We start from the raw sequence: 21,119 nt of genomic DNA on the forward strand, positions 1-21,119 counted from the left end.
GTTTGTCAGAGCGCAAGTCACATGACTGGGGGCAGCTGGGAAACTGACAATATGTCTAGCCCCGTGTCAGATTTCAAAATTGAATATAACAAAATCTGTTTGCTCTTTTGAAAAAAGGATTTCAGTGCAGAATTCTGCTGGAGTAGCACTATTAACTGATGCGTTTTGAAAAAAAAAACATGTTTTCCCGTGACAGTATCCCTTTAATTACTGGGGACTAATCTGCTATAATGGGTGCACTGAAATAGTTTAGCTCCTGTATCCGTATGTAAGCCCCCTGAAATGATAACCAACAACCTTATTACTACATTAGGTGACTTTGTGAAAGGAAACCTTCATGTAAACTTGCCACCTGTATAAAAGAGACGTGTTCATGCAACTTGACTTAATCCACATGGTATTCTGGCATGTGATAAGCCAGTCTCTGGGTAAAGCAAACATTATCTGAACTGCACATACAGTAGTTGTGAATATACTGAAATGTCTCCGTATGACCAGTTTTCCGTTATCAGGTGTAAATAGTCATTTTCCATATATAATAATATTGAATAATCCTAAATTCATGTCACCTTTGTCCCTTTTCAGTAACTGCTGCTGACCTCCGCCTCTCTGGAATGAAGACACTAGAACATGTAGCTGTAACGGTTACTATTGCACATCCACGCCGTGGAAATCTAGAGATTCGTCTGTTCTGTCCAAGTGGCATGTCCTCTCTTATTGCAGCCTCTCGTAGAAGTGACATGTAAGTGGCAGTAATGGGGATAATGCTGATGGTTGCCTGTGCCAGGGCAGAGTTTGATGCATATGGTTGGTAACATTGATATTAAACCCTTGTTTGTTTGCTTGTCCTGTACAACATACCTAGCCTCATTCCCACACACAATATACAGTATATATATCCCTTACTCTTTTTATAATGCAGTATTTTCCGACTCATCTCAACTAAACCTACTATCTACTGCTGTACGATCAGTAATACTAATATTGTTTTTGCCTTAGGGACCCAAATGGTTTCTCAGAGTGGACATTTTCCACAGTCCGGTGCTGGGGAGAGAGTGCAGAAGGAACGTACAGAATGGTGGTTACTGATACAGGTGAGTGTCCCATTCCCAGGCAATCCTCTTCCTCCGTGAGAGTGAAGCAGAGTAAATAAACAATTAAATCTGGTTGCTGGTCTGTTGTTTAAAAGCATTACTGCATTATAGAGTGAATCCCTTTTATACATCATACTTGTTACCTACACAAACAAAAATGCCAGTATCAGTGGCATAACTAGATTTTTTTTTTTTCAGGCCCCAAAAATGTCTAGAGGTTGACCTGTTTTACCAGTATTTATTAAACATGTATATGAATTAGGGCCTCATTGGGCCCCCTTTACCTCCTGAGCCCCCCTGCAGTTGCACGGTCTGCTTCCTCTATAGCTATAACCCTGGGAAATATACATGTAAATTATTACATTAGATACACTACTACTACAGGTAGTTTATTGGCTGAAATGTCCTTTACAGATTTTCTGCAGTCGTCTCTGCCCACCAGCCAAAACATCACACTTGTGCAGTACAATTAGCACAATCTAATAACCCACAATAACCAACCAACAAAATTTGATATGTGGAAACGCCTCATTACACAAGTTATTTATAAAAACATCCTGTAACCCTTTATATTCTGTCTTGCAATTTACCTAGTCCTAGACTGTGACATCAGTCTCCCCCACACAGTGTAACCAAAATGTTCTCAACAGGTGATGAGTCTCTTCGACCTGGTATTTTACAGCAATGGCAATTAACGCTTTATGGATCCTCCTGGGCCTCTGAGGATGTAGCAGAAAGAAGGAGGTAAATGTGTAAAGAGGATGAACAAACCAAAATATTAAATAGACGTGTATACTTATAAAATTGTGTTATCTAAACGACTTGATTGTTAACTATTGACTAACGTGGATGGTTGGATATTGTACAGTTTAGTTATCCATGCGAATGGTCAAAAAACATTGCTTTATTCTTTTAAACCAAGGAAATAAATAAAATAGCCTTGCTCATTTCTAGATCTGATTATGACCCATCAGTATAATCCGATTTGGGTGACAGAATGATATGCCAAAATTAATTCCTCACAGTGGCCTAAGTGGCAAATTTGTCCACTTGTGTTTGGGCTAGTAAAAATGCAGGAAGTAACCCCATGCCTGTGAGCTATTTCCCAAAGACTTGTGTTTAAGTGACCCTTCTTCTATACCAATTGCTTCTGGTACCTTTATTTTCAGCCAGCAGTGGCTCATTATGAAGCTAGAAAAAATGAAATAAACACACAACTTGAGTTGTGGCTGATGATGGTGTTTAACCGTTTCCATTCTGCTGAGATGTAAACAAAAAAAAAAAAGCCTGACTGCCCCTATTTCCTTCATTCCTGATTTTTTGTATTACAGGTGTACCCTATATAGTGAATAAAGTACCCCCTCTTGTAAAATATAAGGATATTATAAGTTACTGAGGAGTTTCATGACCATATAAAAACACGAGGCCGAAGGCCGAGTGTTTTTATACAGGTCATGGAACTCCGAGGTAACTTCTAATATCCTCATATTTTGCAACTGGAGGTACTTTATTTATTATAATACACAAATTTAAGTGAGTCATGTGAAAGAGATGACATCAGAACTCACCGTTTATATCTGATGACATCAGAACTCACCGTTTATAAGGATATATTTTACAGGATATTCATGGCTTTTGTGTATTATAATGATATATAATACACGAGCCATGAATATCCTGTAAATTATATCTTTATAAACGGTGCTTAGTGATGTCATCGAACTGGAGCATATTGATTTAATTTCTTTGAAATGACTTGCTGAGATTTGTGTATTGTAATAAATAAATAAAGTACCACTTGTTATAGGGATATTAGTATTCACCTCATGGAACTCCTAGGTAACTTATAATATTCTTATATTTTACAAGAGGGGGTACTTTATTCACTATATAATTATTAATCCTCTCCCTTCTGCCTCTTCTTATTGCTACATATTTTTGTCCCTTAGGGTGGTTGAAGATGCACAAAGTGGTAAATTTCTAAACAGTAGTTTTTCTCTTCCTTGTCCTCCCGGCCTTGTGATCGCTGAACAGGAAGGCTATATCATCACCAACAACACCCTTCGGGTAACTCTATATAAGTAGAATGATCATTTATTATGTACCATATATGTATGTATGTATAGGACCTGCCGGCATGCCTAAAGCCTCTCAAGAAGAGACAGTGGGTCACATCCGAGGAAAAATGAACAGTGTGGGTCAGAGGAAATGTGACCAATAGGGAGCACAGAAGCAGAAAATGGTACCATGGTGGGCATAGCAGAGAAAAGGGGAAAAAAAGGCTGAGGTTACACATTGAGATACCTGCTGAAATACTATTGTTCCAATATTCCTACCATAATACAGGTATAGCATCTATTATACAGAATTCTTGGGACATAGGGTTTTCCCGGATATTACAGAGGAAAAGGAAATAATTTTAAAAATATAATTATTTGCTTATAATAGACTCTATGGGAGATGGCCTTTGCGTAATTCAGAGCTTTCTGAATAAGGGATGCTATACCTATACTAGGACTTGTGTGCCAGTGTGGCTTCTTATTACTGAAAATTGTATGTTCCTGCAGAATTACTGGTTAATTAAGTGCTATTGAGCCTGCAGGAATATTGAGGGTCTTATATCAAATTTCCTACAGATTCTGAGAATAACATGGGAATGCCAATGTGTCAACAGAATTACTAGATGATCTCTGTGTCCTTTGAGGTGGATAGTCACTGTATCATTTTATGTCGGTGCCTATTGAAAGAACATGGAACCACCGTGCATTTAATTTTTTTTTCTTGCCACTGCTTGACAGAAATAGACTATTTTGTGTCTAAGTTAAAACAGATCCCTGCAAAGTGTTTTAAATGTATTTCAATAAAAAAAAAAAAAAACAACAAATTAACCAGTTGCATAAGAATAGATCCCCTTCAGGAGCGATCCTGGCCATTTTGCTGTCCGAGATGGCCTCTCTGCACTAGAAGAGCCGAATTTCCGGGTTGAAAAACGGAAATTAGGTTCTTAAAGTTACCAGGAGCATTTTTGCAGCCCCTGGCAACCAGAGGGGCACTGCCGCCAGAGGCGAGTTTCTCAACTCACCTGATTGGCTGGGCGCCCCAGATCCCCTTTAATATGGCTCACCTAAATCATCACTGATTTAGGTGAGCCAATTGTTTTCCAAAGTCGAATTATTCAATTGTGAGTCAGTATGTGGCTTCAATAGTGGGCGTGGCCGTCAACATATGTATGGTGGCCAAAAGTGGGAGTTACTTATGCATATTTTCACAGGGCAAGGGGAGTTTGTTAAATTGGGACCCACATTGCATAATTTACTCCCAGGGCACAAACAACTGTGACTGCACGGCTGTTGTATGTACTGTAACCTTATGCTTCTCTCTGAATCTTATTTTTATTTTTTTTTCCTCTCACTTTTCATGTTAAACCTCCCTTTTGTTTAAATGAAAGATTCGTTTTTCTCCTTGCTTGTAAATCCATTTACAATTCTATTTCTTTTCCAGACATTGTTGCTGTTGGGCTGTTTTGCTGTATTCTGGTCCCTCTATTACACATTGGAGTTGTACTGGTCTCAGGGTTCTAGCGACGGTGATTTGGATCTGAATTGTGAGGGAACAAACTGCAGCTGGTCCTGTTCCAAGGGAACCCCAAGCCCACAAGAGCTAGAGGCAGGCAGTGAGTCAGTGCCCTTGTTTGGGGTGGAGCAAGAGGAAGAGATTGAGGTCACCTCACCCCTCATGTATCATACCTCAATGCCAAGCAGAACACAGAGTCCTACAGATCTCAGACACTTGACCTCTGAACTCTAACTACAGAAAGGCTGGAGCACGCAGAACGCCTGTGACCCTGATATGACTGAATGTGGCATAATGAATGTTGAATGCATAATCATGTGATAATGTGATGAAAGTCTCAGAAATATACTTGGTTTTCATTTTTTTTTTTCCATAATGGTGAGAGCGCAATGACTTTGAAGTGTACACTATTTTATAAGTAATCTCTTGCATTGGTACATGCCTTCCATCAATATGCCATTCAGAATCTCTTCATGCAAGAAGTGGAAGGTGGCTGTGCTTTCACTGAGAGGTTATTTATATATCAGCTTCCATAACATGATACAGTTTGTCTCTTAATTTTTGTCTTGTCAAAATTGGCTATATTTGCTAGGGATGCAGCCAATGCAGGATTCTGTCTTTTTCAGCAGGATTCGGTCGAATCCTTGTGCCTGGCGGAACCGAATCCTAATTTGCATACTCTGGAGCATATGCAAATTTGGGGTGGGAAGGGGAATCATGTGATTTAATCCCACAACAAGGAAGTAAAACAGTTTTTCCCACTTTTGACTTTCCGGCCTATAATTTGCATATGTATATGTAAATTAGGATTTTGGTTCGGTATTCAGCCGAATCTTTCATGAAGTATTCGGGGATTCCGCCAAATCCAAAAAAGTGGATTTGGTACATACCTAATATTTGCACCTGAGGATGGTCAGAATTCACAGTTTTTTTGTGGGTTTTTTGCCTTCTCACGCGCTGCTATATCTGCCCGGAGCCTGATCATACCTTGTTAAGATGCCATATTTACTTAACTATGGTTTGTATACATGGAGTGCGGTATTAACAGCTCAGCACAAATGTTGCGGTTTCTTATTGCAACATTATTGTGCAGCCACACCATCACCCATGCTAGGTAAATCATACGTGCTACTCATAGTTTTTACATTTACCAGCAAAAGTGTTCGGCAGTGTCACACGGATGGCACATTTTGGCAGTATTGCCTGTTCTAAGATGGCAATGCTGTCTCGGATAGATATATATCAATGGCTTCTGTGAGGTTTTTCAGAGCCACCTCTCCCATATACAATAGCCCTAGAGGTATGTAACTTGATCGTTATGGCTGCAGCATTTAGTGAGTGGCATCTCTTGGTGCGAAGCTGTAAAAGAGCTGGCTGCCTTGCTCCATGAAGAGCTTCTTGCCAATACTAGTCGAACATCTGCAGTAATTTGATTGGTTGACATTAGCCTCAGACTATTCCATCACACAACTTTGTAGGAAGCGTCATGAGGTGAAAGTTGTGCCTGATAACGAATGGAAAAGAGATGAGTTGACCCACTACAACATCACTTTCCAATACATTTAAATATCTCTGAGTCTCTGTGTTATGAAATTGCACCTGCCACATGTAAATTATATCAGGGACTGGCATGAACTGCCTTTTAATTGTTTCAAAAGTTTGGACAAATATTCTGTTAAAATTCTAATATAATTATTTTTTTAATACGGGTGATAATCTTTGAATAATATTTGAATTGCTGCTGTTTGGGACTTGGTTTTTAAATGCTCTATCTGCGATAATATGGCATGGATGAAGAAGGAAAGCGAGGAGTTATGTCTCCAGATTTCTCACATTTCTCCTTTTTTATTTGAACACTTTTGTAAATGTTTCACCCCCATTGGGGTCTGAGGAGCCTGCTAGATTTAGCAGGGGATTCTGCTGGTCTCAGTTCATGATCTGTTTACATTATATTTTTCTTCTGCATTGTTTGGGGGGGGGGCTTCTTTTACTATTTATTGGTTTTTCAAACATTTTATGAATTCTAAAGATTTTCTGTCTGAAAATATTCTATACGTGGAAGCAGGGGTTTTGAGAATGTAACAACTGTATGCAGCCATGTTTTTAAATATGACATACATTTAGGGCAATGGCACAAAGGGAGTTTTCCCACCACGATTTTTTTAATGAGCTAAAACATCTAAAATGGCCCCTATGAGAATCCCCTGAAAGCTTTAGCACCAGTACTTTGAGCCAGTTCTTTCCTGAAACCACAGCAGTTCACATGTTTGGGATGCTAAACAATGTGGAGGGAAAACATGTGCCATTGCTCTTATTGGTGGATTATAATAATACTGGTGACATGGAAAAGGCCTTCTTGTCCTAAAACCATGTAAATTTGTTCTACTTACACCGTACAAGTCCTATCTATTATCCATTTCCGCTAATAGTACAATATAGTATGCTCAAAAATGACTGCCACAAGCTTACCCAATAAAGCATCTTATTCCATTTCTTTACAAATACACTTTATCTATAATATATATATATATATATTGATCCTAGGGGCAAAGTCATGATGAAAATGCAATTGCAATCATATATGCCTTTTTTTATCATGGGGCTCATGTTTCCCCTGTCCCATTTGAACCAACTTTTTATTCCCCCCTCCCCCAAACATGTTTACCCTATTCTCCATCAGGCTCTTAATTCCTGCTTCCTTCCCCTCTCTATCATTTGCTGCTATGGATTACAACCGTAGGCATTGTTTTATGGACACATGGACTTTTCTTGGAAATGGGGATTCATCTGGACCAAAAAAGGCTTACGTACACCTGTATTATTTATAGGGATATTACAATTAATTGACAAAGCCTGCCAGTAATTATAATAATATTATCATTCCATTATTCAGTCCCATAGCTTGATTTTGTTTGCCAATGGAATGAGAGCCAGGTGTGAGTGTGTGTTGGGGTGTTTGGCTATGGAGGGAATGGTGATTTATTTTTTTTTTCTATGCGCAATAAATGGATTTACATTGTGTTGTCTGTTCTTTGTTTATAAAGAGATTTTAAACCTGCTGGCAAAAGGAACATTTCACTATTATGTAGTGAAGGCAGATACTGATTTTACATTGTTTATTGATCATCCAAAATGTACAAAATTGTTTCCCCCTTTTTTCTTAGATCACACATCTCAGTTAAAATTGCGGCTGGGTTTTAATGCAAATGTCAAGCAAATATATAAAACTTAATATTGCATATCGTTGTAAAATATAACTTTTTTATGTGCATGTAGCTGTACCTCATGGTTTATTTTTAACTAAGATGCCCTATTGGACCAACTGGGATGTATTATGTTATAACCTGAAAATCCGGTGTTCTATTTCCTACTGCTTCTCTGAATGGACAAGCACAATTCAGTCTTGCTTATAAAGCATCAGTATCATGCTCCTTTCTAGTTGGCTCCACTGCTTGCTCCAACCACATTGCTATGACTGGCAATGGAACACTGAGTGGGGAAGAGCTGGCTAAGCACTGCTCAATACTACCTAGAAACTGAGGCAAACCTGATGACAAAATGTAAAGGTATTTTACAACCAATTACAACCAATAAAATGTATTTTTGTAATTCTGACAGTTGCCCTTTGACTAATTTCAGGATTAAAGCGAACGGAACATTTTATTGCAGTGATCAAACTGCCCTTCTGGCAACTGATTCCCATGAAAGTGTGTGGAAAAGGTACTGTCCAATATATCAGGTCTCATCTCAATATGGCAGGTCAGTATCATCTAAAATCATAATCTGATGTCTGTGTTCTATGCTGAATCTCGCTTTAGAATGCCATTAGCAGTGGGATTTACAAACCATATAATTGCCATATTTTTCTTTGAGAAGATCAAGGCAGTCACAATTCCAGCTTGTTGAATTCCAAAATGAACTTTTTAGTGTTGGGGGTTTAACAGAGCTGTGGTGTAGAGATGAGATGGGATTTATCATAGGCAATAAGATAGGTGACTACTTTGTATAGTGTAGATAGGATGTGGTGCATGTATAAGAGAAGCTTTACATAGACACATTGTTTGCAGTTATAAAAACAAACTCATTTATTAAATTATGCAGAGAAGATGGAATAAGTGCTACACCCAGAAACAAATCTGTCGAGTGAATCAAACCCATCAAGGGTAAAGTAGACGGCACTGCAAGGCTTTAATACATGAATAAGTATAGACAACCGATCTAAGAACTGCACCTGCAATGGATTTGCTAGGCAACTGGCCTTTGCTCTATTCTCAGGATCATACCTGTGGCTGTGCAGCTCATGAAAACTGAGTCTTGAGCCACCATCAGCCAGCTGTTGACTTCCCCAGGTTTGAAGTAGCCACTATTAGACTTGTGGTACTGCCTACTAAACAATGTGGCTTCAAACCTGTGCTCAGAGACCCAGCAACAGTGCATGGTGTTATAGGAAGAAAGTTAGATGGTGTGATTCTTGCACATCCACTGTTGGTAATTCCCTTAATAGGTTTAAAAACCAGTGTACTGAACAATTTTTTCAGACAGAACTTCAGTTCAGCATACAGTTTTGTAAGGGGACATGACAGATTAAACCCTTCAAAAGCCCCAGCCAAATTCTTTTTACAGGAGAGCTTGGATCATTTTCCCTTCCGGTTAGGTACATGGTGAGGCCTCAGATGAATTTATGTATTAACCTCTTTGCAACTAGGGCTAGAATTTTGGCAGCAAAGAGGTCATATTCATAATTTTGCCAATTTTTTTGTTGTTGTTTAGCAAATTTGTCTTGGTCGACCGTATCCTGTCATCCCAGACTGGGTGGCTCCTTGGTTGCTCCCCATCTGCAAGCCAATGATATTCTTTCCCTCCTTCAGTTTCTCTTCAGAGAAGTCCCGTTTGTGTTCCTGGGCTTTCCTATGGGAGGAGAGAAAGCAAAAACAATATGGCATGTTGTGTCTTCTGTTATAGAGATATTTCTTCTAGGTTTTAAGGGGCGAAACATACTTGTGTATTAAGAAACCAAAGAGTTTTTTTCCCATGGAAGCTCAGAAATAATGGCCCTAGATAGCTGCTATGGAGTCAATCTAGCTTCATAGTTGAAGACCAAACAACATGACACAAAAATTATAAGAGGGGAGTGTTGCCAGTTAAACATTTCAGGACCCCGGGGCTACACTCAAAGTAGTGTGTGGTATGTCAGAGCCTTCACTTACTTCATAAACCAAGATGGGTCCCCTTTGTATTGACCATCATTCTTTGTAACAGCAATGCTTCCAAGTGCCACAATTGTCCTTTGCACAGCCGCCATGTCCTTTCCTGTGAATGTGACAAGGCAGTGTTTATGCAATATTATGGTCATTGCAGAAAAGGGTGGGTTAGGGGTCTTCTCAAAACACACACAGTTCATTTCAAAGGCATTATACCACTCATACACACTGATTAGAGAGCTGTAATGTAGGGCAAATTAGTATCAGCAAGAGCTGTCTGTAGTGATGGTGCCAACCAATGGTCCTTTCTATTAGGGGCTCAATTATTATTTAAGATATGTAAAACTTCTCTGTGTAACCCTTGTGTAAGTTTAATACATGCCTCTTCTTGTTGAAATAAAAATCTTTATAAGTAAATTAAAAATTATGCTTTTGAAAGTCAGGTCTAATACACCATTTAAGCGAAGGGAGCACAGGCCATTGATGTATTAGAGACAACAGTCCATAAATAAAAGAATACTCCCAATACAAGGCCTGCTTATACTGAGAAGGGATATAGACTTTTGAATTTCTGTAGTTAGAAAGTTTCTTATTTCCAAGAGGAAGCTTGTATTAAGGGGGTTAATTATCAAAGGTAGAATTTGAGTTTTTTTAACTCGAATTTACTCACAACTCGAATGGTTTCTTATTTAAGAAAAAACTTGTATGGGAAAAACTAGATTCAGCGATTTCGGGGTGAACAACCTGAAAAGTATTTGGCAAAAAAAAAACCTTGAATCGCTTGAAATTTGAAATTGAATTTTTGGGCAAACCCTATGAACAAAACTTGAACATCATGAAGGTAATTAACATCTTCAAAAGGTTCAGGGGGCCATTGACTTGTACATGACCGTGACAGGTTTTAGCTGGTGCATTTTAGGATTCAACTATTTCCAGGGTCGAGGTATAATAAAACCCGAATTTTTTTTTTTTTACCAAAAAAAAAACTTCGAAAACTCGAATCTTCGATGAAAACACAACTCGATCCTTAATAAAATCTGCTCCTAAGTATTAGGAGCACAAAGCAAAGTTTTTCACCATAAGTGCTGCTTTAATAAATGACAATTTTGTCACAGTGTATGTTTAATAAACAAAGGAGAACCTCTAGAAGCCCCAAATGGCCTGTCTCCATTATGAAGTATGCAAAGGGCTAAGCCACAATAAAAACAACTAGTAACACAGTTTTAGGATTACTGTTCGTGCAACATATTCTTAATCCTGGTGTAGTTGCTGAGGATAATATTGCTCAATATGACAAAGCTTGGGCGGTTACCTTCATACAGGTCTACTGTCTGGAACATGTCTGTTTTAACCACCCCGTAATCTTCAGCTGCCTTCAGGAACTGAGCCACCTGTTCCATCTGCTTGAACACCATGCTGGGAGGGGGATCAGGGATCTTCACTGGCTGGGAACCCTTTGGGTAGAGACTGTTCATCAGCTTTGAGAGGACCTGACAAAAGAGAGAGCGAAAGTGATGCTTCTGCTTAGGTTCCTAGAAATAATTTTTGTGGCCCATGCTTCCTTTACTGCGCTGCTGCGTGGAGAGGGATGTGCAAGGATGTAACAACAGAGGCAGAAGATCTAGAGACTGTTAGCAGGCCAGTTTGTGTGATTTGGGGGACATACGTACAATATTGGCCACACCATGGTCTCCATATGACAGAAAGGTAAGTCAAAGCCAGCAATAAAAAAAGCACTAGAGAAAATTCTTGATAGTATATGAAAATGTAGAGAAAAAATAATAAATATGGTGGTGTCATTCAGAAAGTTCTCACCAGGCCATTCTTCAGCCATTGTTGAAAGCCGAGCCTTCCTTGTTCTGGTGTTCCGACATCATCACCACACTGCATACTGATCCACTGCACGAGACGTTGCTCTAGTTCCTCGTCATACTTCTTCTCGATACGAGACTGAACCTCACGGCTCATTCCATATGAAGGACCTTTATTAGCCATAGCTGCTGGTACCTACAGGGAAACACTTTGAGTGACTACTAACACCTATAGACTTGGTCGATTTGCTAAGAACTATAATGGGCAATGTTTGTGCAAAGAAATATACATTTATTATCCTTGATATGTTTGTTTATACAGCCTAAACACATCTATGCAGCAATTGGCAGATTGTTCAGTATTTATATCAATGTCCCACTGGATCTTACAGTCTTAGGAAGACTTTTTTATAAAATATGAGCAATCTTATACCTAGCCAATGGCGTATGACAGCAAATGCTACTGCAACCACGAGGTCTCACGGTATAAAAAGAGGGTAGCCCCAGCCAACGTATAATTATTGCCTCCCAAAAGCCCAATCACTTCTAGTTACACTCTTGATCCCAGCTTAAGTGTGGCAATATATTGTATGAAAGTTCTACCCTAACCTTATTGGTTGGGGGTATGAGTGGAGGACATAGTTGCTGCTGCTTTTATTATTTTATTATGCTACCAGGATAGCACAAGTTTTCACATGAAACAATAGTTTTTAGGTGTTTAGGTAGGCAAGGAATCGTCAAACAACCCCTTAAAATGGTTTTATTAACCACACACTATAAGAATCTAAATGTCAATATGCAGACATCTCAAGGCCATGCTTCCATGGCAAACTTGCTGGATTTTAAACAGGAAGTTCAACTCTCCTAATGTAGGAGACCACAGCGCAACGTAGGGTTGGATGAGATGAGCGAAAAATAGTCCTGGTAACCCCTGCCTGGAAGCTTGGATGACACAGATGCAAAGTTGTTATCACTGCTGCCTTAGGGCTTTAGCACACGGGCAGATTCGAACTGCCTTCCGCCTACTATAATGAGAAAACGCCAGTGTCAATGCTCTTGCAGCGCTTCGATTTCCAAAGCCGCCCAAAGTTTCCTCGTGAGGCCTGCTAAAATGAAAATCGCATGCAGCAATTCACACGAGGCACTTCGTTTTCCGAAGTCGCCCGAAGTTGCCTCACGAGGAAACTTCGGATGACTTCAGAAAACGAAGTAGCGAGAGCTACTAGTAGCAGTGGCTTAACATAGATAATAGTGCTAATTGGCTTTGCTAAGACACTACATGTGTTTTAGCAGAGGCAATTCTCAGTATTGTCTATTGTACAGTATTTTATAGTAATAAAAAGTAGCTGCTACTACTTACTCCAGATCTACTAGTAACAACTACTTGTTGTGGCTACTAAATGGCAAAAAATACCCTGCCATAGACAATACTGAGAATTGTCTCTGCTAAAACACATGAAACACAATCACTATTGCCTATTTTGTAGCCGTGACAAGTAGCTGCTACTAGTAGCTCTGTGTGTCTTCACCCTAAGGGTAAGGCCACACTGGGCGTTTTGGGGAGATTTGGTCACCTGGTGACTAATCGCCTCGTTTGCCTCACAAGGAAACTTCGGGCGGCTTCGGAAAACGAAATGCCGCGTGTGATTAGCACCGGCGTTTTTTCATTTTAGCCGGCGCAGAGTCAGGGAAGGCCCAGTGTGGCTTTACCCTAAGGGTCAGGGCACACAGGCAGATTCGGTGAGATTAGTGCCCGGCGACAAATCTCTTCTTCTGGGTGACTAATCTCCCTGAACTGCCTTTCCGCTGGTTAAAATGTAAATCGCTGCCGGGATGGCAGTTGGAGCGATTTGTTTTCCGAAATTGCCTCACGAGGAAACTTCGGGCAACTACCACGAAGAAGAGGAGATTTGTCGCCGGGCGACTATTTCCCCCGAATCTGCCTGTGTGCCCTTACAGTTCAGTCTCATTCTGACCAGGGCACTATCTGAATGAAGTTTGTATGATGTTTGCATGGGTTTTCTCATATGCACAAACATTCTGGCAGGCTTATTGGCTTTCAACTATAGTGTGGAGTTAATTAAATGAAACTGGAAAAATAAATATTCCTTGTGTAATTCACTGGCACTATATAATTAAGGAATGATATCTCCACCAAGAAGCAGCTCAGAGAAATGATAATGTAAATCAATGTGCCACTAGCTTTGATTAGAAAATAAAATATATATTTGCTCCTTCAAGTGCCAGACATGGCAAAACAGTTACAGGAATGTATTTCCTTGGATCATATTAATGCAGCTGCCTCGGGAATCTCCGTTCTGTCAAACATAGAATCCATTTTCAGATTTCAGTGGCAAAACTGGGACAATGAGGGGAAGGTGTAAGTAAGCACTTAACTTACAGTCCTGCATTTCATAACCATAGAGCCAGACATGATGTAGTACATGTGACTTATCCACATGCAGCACATATACTATAAATGGATTTATCTTTATATCTCACCGGGTTTGGAATTTACACAAATCAGTTAATGACTGCCATTGTGTTAACATGGCTGCCCAAAAAGGCAATTAATTCTGGTTATAAATAAATCCAACTCTAGAAAAATAATATGAAAAGTGCAATGTTTACAATTAAAACATTGATAGTATTATCAAAAATGGCAAATGAAGGGCTTCCAGATGATTACAAGTAGGTGTATCCTATCTCCCATAGACTCCATTTTAATAAATTAGTTCAGATTTTTTAAAAACAATTTCCTTTTTCTCTGTAATAAAGAAACAGTACATTGTACTTGATCCAAACTATGATATAATTAATCCTTAATAGAGACAAAATAATCCTGTTGGGTTTATTTTAAGAAGACATATTGCATGAAGATCCACATTATGGAAAAGAACCCTTATCCAGAAAACCCCAGGTCCCTAGCATTCTGGATAATAGGTCCCATACCTATATCTATATATATATATATATATATATATATATATATATATATATATATATATATATATATATAAGTTTTTGTAGTTCTGTCGGGCCTTGCCTGGTTAGAACAGCAGAGGGTGCTCCCATTACACCATTACAATACTTTCAGTGAACAACAGCTAATATCACAAGATCTAAAAGAAACAAATAACTCACAAGGCAACAGTACTCAGAAGAGCGCTGATAATGCAAGATATTAAAGGAGACATTTATAAATCGTAACTCTCCCTTACCAAGGGGCTGGTATTTCCTAGGCAGTAGCGTTGCTGATTCTAAACACAGCACCTCGGTCTCAGTTTTCTGCAGTCTTCTGCCATCAAAATCATGGGCTCAATCTACTCCAACTCCAAGGCATAAGTGAATAGCAAGAATGCTGAGATGGCTGTATAGCTTTATATGTGGAGCCTATGCAAAGCTGTTTTTCAAGAATTTTAGCAAAACCCCATGTTTCTGCTGGTAGTTTTTATAGCCTGCACCAGCTAGTGGTAAAATACATTATCAGCTGCATTAAAGGGGATCTGTGGTTGAAAACTAAAATCTTTCTTAGGCTTTGGGGAATATGATTATATTTGTAATTGCAATACATTTTTTAGCCGTTTTGATGCTCTAATAGCCATTACCTATGTCTGCACACACTATCATTCCTGTGAGCGCAAGTAGATCATGATGGAGAAGTCTCATTCAATTTTAGATAAATGTGCAGTATAAAATTGCTGCTTTAGCTAGCTACACTGTTACCAAATCAGACTTCTCCAGCGCCATCTCCTAGTGCTTGCTGGAATGCTAGGAAGTGCATAGCGCTGGTTGTGAGGTGCACGCACAGGGTCGGACTGGGCCAGTGGGACACCGGAAAAAACCCAGTGGGCCCGACTCTTGGGGGCTCTGCCGGCCCAGACCTGCTCCCTTCAAAAATTATTTTCAGGTCAAGCGCGTCGGGGCAAGGGGGCGGGAGGGGGTCCTGGAGACAGCATCCCCGGGGCCTCTGGCTCCCCAGTCCAACCCTGCACATTGACCTGGCCTCTGTAAACGTAACCGCCTACTGTGTTTTTATATTGGTGGGTCAAGCAGAAGAGACGGGCGCTGGCCGTGAAGGTTTTCTGTACAAGTGAACTGAGCGGATTGTGGGGGGAATACATTGAGCTGCAAGGTAACGGCTATTAGAGCATCAAAACGGCTAAAAAAATTGCAATGCAATTACAAATATAATTATAATCATTCCCCAAGAAAGATGATAGTTTTTGACCACAGATCCCCTTTAATGGATAATAATACTAATACGGATATCATTTCAGCAACAGACAAGCAGGAGCTTTATAGTAAGTCAAATTCTGGAGCCTGGCATATATAAATGACTGTGATTGGTGGATGATGATGTATAATAATAATACATCTATAGACAGCTCCTACCTTTATGGATTGTTAATGTTCAAATAATCCCCCTCCCATCCTGTTAATTTGATTTCACAGATTTAAGGATGTTTCCATAAAGACATGGAGACTCCCTGAGCCTCCCCGAGTACCTGAGAAATCACCATCATCTTTCAGGAGTCCAGATCAGCAGGGGCACCTCATTATTTGCTTTGTAGTGTGGGGGGCATGGCTTGCTTAGCTGACTATGTGACCATTAAAGAATATATTTTATTTTCCTTCAATATTAATGAAATGAAATATTGTATTACTCCTTGGCAGTAAAATGCCAGGCTGGGCAAGTAAACCACTGTATCTTTCCATCACGTTACAATAACTGCTGTATCACGACTATATATATATATATATATATATATATATATATATATATATATATATATATATATATATCATTCTCTCTTATAAATCAATAGTGACTACAGAAAATAGAACAATTTCCCCCCCAAAACGAAGTAACCAGATATAAATCTCCAGGTATAAGTGTGGCCATAATTTCACCCGTGATTTCCTACTACTCCAGAGGATGTTATACGTTGTCCCTTGCCAATATTCATTCCTAAACTACTGTATGACCAGAGGAATAAAGCACTGGAGATATTGTGTAATGTATAAGCAATAATAAAATACACTTTGAAGTTCCTAATCAATGATGTTTATAGTAAAGTTGTACATGGCTGTTCAGTTGTGATGCGTTCATATAGAAGTATCAACCATTGTTTCCTGCAGCACTAAATATCCTCTTATATTTGTGTCTGTAAGTTATCCACCCACTTGATTGTAAGCTCTGTGGGGCCGAGATCTCCTTCCTCTTGTCTCTTTGACACTTAGCTCTTAATCTAATGTAATTGTGCTTTGTATTTATTATTGTATCAACCCCTATTTGACTCATTTACTGTCCTGCAAAACAGCGCTGCCTGAATAAGTGGCGCTATATAAACAAAAAAATACATACCTAAAACAATGCTATTCGTATTGTAATAGTATAAATGCTCGAAGTATGTTAATTTTGAATAGATTAGCTATCTGGAATGAAAGGGTTAACATTAGGAGATTTTACAGGAATGCGACTGCACATAGCAGGCAAAGTTTAAAAGCAATATCACATTCACAGTGGCTTTTTAAACATCTACAGGTTTCCTGCACTTGGTTTAGGCATTACTTTATGGACAACTAAGCCACCATGCTGCAGCTCCCTACTCACAGCCCATTACCCACAGGTCCGTATTCACAGCCCCTTACTCACAACCCCCTACTCACAGCCCCCAACTCACAGCCCCCCCTACTCACAGCCCCTTACTCACAGCCACCTACTCACAGCCACCTACTCACAGTCCCCCTTCTCACAGTCCCCCTTCTCACAGTCCCCCTTCTCACAGCCCCCTACTCACAGTCCCCCTACTCACAGCCCCTTACTCACAGCCCCCTACTCACAGTCCCCCTACTCACAGCCCCTTACTCACAGCCCCCTACTCACAGTCCCCCTACTCACAGTCCCCTACTCACAGCCCCTTACTCACAGCCACCTACTCACAAGTCACTGGAAGACGGTCCTTCTCTTGCTGCTGCAAAGAACTGACTGGTAGTGCAGTTGAATGTGGAGATAAAGTCTTGCCCTGCATCTGCTTGTTATGTGGGGGTGTCTCAGCCCTCCCCTGCCCCTCTTCTGGGTCTGATCTTCCCAACACCATATTAGGGGAAGGTCTGACAGAACTCTAGGCTTTTGGGTCTGATCACATTCTCTGGATACCTAAATGATGTGAGAAAGGGGCAGTATGTGTGTGAGTCACAAAGAGGGGGGAGAACTCTTCCCTCCAACAGATCCTTTTATAGACTTAATTTGGGGGCATCTCCATCACAGCTTCCAAGCTTCCTTGCTGCAGTTTTAAAAATGAAACATTTTGTCTTTCACACAAACAATTTCACTCCCAAATACCAATAATTTCATCTATTTAGTCAGTCAGTTGCATCATTGCAGTTTTATGCACCTTACGCGAATGCTTCTCTATTCTCTCTATTCTCTATTTAAGCAACGTGGCTAAAAGCACATTATCCTGTGCAGGTACTAACCCTAAATACTGGAGGTAAGTGTAACACATTGTAGGTGCAGGAGCATAAAAAACATTTTAAAGAGGTGGGTCACCTTTAAGTTACATTTTAGTATGTTATAGAATGGCCAATTCTAAGCAACTTTTCCATTTTTTTTTTAATTATGTGCCTGCTTCTTCTGACTCTTTGCCGCTTTCAAATGGGGGTCACTGACCCCCATCTGAAAACCGCTGCTCTGTAAAGCAAGGGGAGTAACTGAGAGGTGTGGACTAGGGGTAGGCTGAAGATAATTTTAGAAGTAGCTGCCCAGCACCCCCTAGTATTGCACCCTAGGCAGCTGCCTCTTCTGACTACCCCTAGTTCTGGCCCTTCTGACTGAACCCCTCATTTACAGGCTACATTTAGGCTACCATCCAGAAAAAGCCCTGACTGCACCCTGAATGTACAGACCCTGAGGGTTAGGCATCTCCACGCACAGTTTTCCCCTGTAATTTGGACACCTAAAGTGGTCCTGAGTTAGTGAGCCCTTTGTGTAAGACCCTTCTCTCCTGAATGTTACCAGTAAATGGTTCATTGCTTGCCCAGTAGGTGGCAGTGTTTAAAAGTATAAAAGGGAGAGCAAGTGTGCTCAGGGCTCTCTCTTCAGGGATCCCACATTGCAGGGAGGTGGGTACAGGACTGGGTCTGAGCCAGTGACAGGCCCTGGTTAGGGTGAGTTTTATTTAATGTCAAAAGTTCTGTAATAGTTGCTCTAGGACTGAAAATTAGAGGCTGTGTATTTAGTGAGCAGTCTTCTGACTCCAACAAGGAGAGTGGTTGGAGTTAGCACCCTTGTGTTGATCAAGGGTGAGCTCAGAGCAGGGAAAGTGGCAAAGAGAAAGACACCCCGTGGGATCCCTTGTGCTGGGGAAAATCACCAAGACTGGCTGCACTACCAACTGAGAGGGACCTACTTACAACATTTTAAAGTGTGAAGGTTGTCCACTGAGTATTTTGAATGTGTCTGAAGGTCTATATGGGCTGAATGCTGTGAACAGATCCACTGCCATTTATTCAATAAACAAGTTATTTGTTTGAAGCAACCCACTGGGCTGCTGTTACTTCCAACCTGGTTGATCTGTGCACCAGGAGACATACAGGATCCACCTGAGGGTAAAGTGGACAGCTCCTTGTAACTCCCACACTGCTGGGACTTACAAGGAGCTGTCCGATTGCTCTTCTTCCTGTATTTGGTGGTGCATGAGCAGCAGGAGACATTTGCCGGTTGGATCTACTGCACATGCGCCGAAACTTGCGAAGTTTCAGAAAAAAGAAGTCGGAAACTTTGTGAAATTCGGGTGCATACGCAGTAAATCCAACCGCCAATCAGTACAGGAAGAAGATCGCTCGGACGAAGATGGTCTCCGTGAACTCGGCCAGAGAGGACCTGCATGGAGGGGTGACTAACAAGTTAGGGGCATTTGCCCGGGGGAGGTAGGCCGGGGGGGAGGAGGGCCTACGGGGGGGAGGGGTTTTTGTGCCAACAGGGTTTCCTTCTCCTTTAAACACCATCCTCAGGCCCACCCAGGGGTGTGCTACACATAGGATTGGAGACACTTTAGCAATGTAGGCTTCAATGTGCTGTAACAGGGCCTAAAGCAATCAAAACAAGAAAGTACATACATTAGGCAATCATGCAGCACTTAACTGTAACATAATGGGCTAAAGTTTCAGACCCTTTCACTTGCTATCTATACTAATGACATAAATGGTCCCTTATTATTTAGATAGTAAATTACAGGCCTGCAAGTCTGACATCTGTTATTATTAGTAGTTATCAACATGGCTTTATGAAGAGTAGATCAATAGTTATATACATATATAATATATATATAATAGTTCTTTAAAGGGGACTTGGATAATTGGACTTATACATATGCATTAATTATACAATTGTTCAAGTGTAACATCTGAGAGAGAGAGAAATATATTGCATTTACAAAGCACTGGTAAAGCCCCATCTAGAACATGCATAGCAGTTTTGGTCTTCAGTCCTTATTAGAGGATCTTAATGCAACAGAGAAAGTTCAAAGAAGAGCAGCTAAGCTGGTAAAGGGAATGGAAGGTCTCCCTTAGGAAAGGATGACTATTTTGAGGTAGTTTATGTTGGAGATGTGAGGCACATAAGCAGGCATATGATTAATTTATGTTAAAATAAAATTTGTGTTAAAATAAAAAACACAGTTTTTGCAGCAACCCACTGCGTCCGACTGAATTCATCACTCCTTTTCCTATATGATTAATTTATGTAAATATACAAGGCAACCATAAACTCTTCGATTCTTTATTTAGCAGTAGGTCCTTCCATTGAACATGAAGGCATCCATTCAGATGGATTCGGAGAAGAAAGGATGTTTCCCTTCTAAGATGTGGAAAGGGTTTTTTTTACAGTGAGGATTGTGAAGTTGGGAACTTTCTCTCTAATGCTGGTGTATTGGCAGAAATAATAAACTGTTTCATGTAAAGGTTGAATGTGTTGTAGACAGTAAGAAAATAGTTACTAAAACTCTTAGTACATATTTGACCCAGAGACTGTTACAATTACGTGGGAGTAAGACATTTTTCCTCCCTCTATGGCAAGTAGGCCAGCCTTTAGATTTATTTGCTTTCATCTGAATAAACTGGTAATCAAAAAGGCTGACCTTGAAGGACATGTGCCTTTTTTCAGTCTCATCTACTTGTGTTAGTATTATTACTGCCTTAAAGGAGAAGTAAAGTCTAAAATAGCATAAGGCTAGAAATGCTGTATTTTGTATACTAAAGATAAACATGAACTTACTGCACCACAGGCCTAATCAAACAAATGATTTATGCTTTCAAAGTTGGATACAGGGGGTCACCATCTTGTAACTTTGTTAAACATCTTTGCAAGACCAAGACTGTGCACATGCTCAGTGTGGTCTGGGCTGCTTAGGGATCGTCATAAATTATCCAAACAG

At 40.1% G+C, this 21,119-nt stretch overlaps 2 protein-coding genes across 2 annotated transcripts in view; one reads left to right on the forward strand and one right to left on the reverse strand.

Annotated features, from left to right (window-relative positions):
* The window catches only part of pcsk7.L (proprotein convertase subtilisin/kexin type 7 L homeolog), a 33,401-nt gene extending 25,715 nt beyond the window's left edge, over positions 1-7,686 (forward strand). The window contains exons 12-16 of the mRNA NM_001096550.1: positions 586-742; positions 1,000-1,094; positions 1,745-1,838; positions 3,044-3,161; positions 4,596-7,686. Coding sequence (NP_001090019.1) covers positions 586-742; positions 1,000-1,094; positions 1,745-1,838; positions 3,044-3,161; positions 4,596-4,901 — 770 coding nt within the window. The 3' untranslated portion in view covers positions 4,902-7,686. The remainder of the gene's footprint in view (positions 1-585; positions 743-999; positions 1,095-1,744; positions 1,839-3,043; positions 3,162-4,595) is intronic.
* A 1,041-nt stretch (positions 7,687-8,727) lies between these two features.
* Positions 8,728-17,684, reverse strand: tagln.L (transgelin L homeolog). Its single transcript, NM_001090131.1, is given in 5 exon segments — positions 8,728-9,575; positions 9,875-9,977; positions 11,181-11,358; positions 11,684-11,875; positions 17,627-17,684. Coding segments are annotated over 4 exon segments (603 nt in total). The 5' UTR covers positions 11,864-11,875; positions 17,627-17,684; the 3' UTR covers positions 8,728-9,433.
* Positions 17,685-21,119: the final 3,435 nt, after the last annotated feature.

The sequence above is a fragment of the Xenopus laevis genome, chromosome 7L, assembly GCF_017654675.1.
Source record: "Xenopus laevis strain J_2021 chromosome 7L, Xenopus_laevis_v10.1, whole genome shotgun sequence".
NCBI lineage: Eukaryota > Metazoa > Chordata > Amphibia > Anura > Pipidae > Xenopus > Xenopus laevis.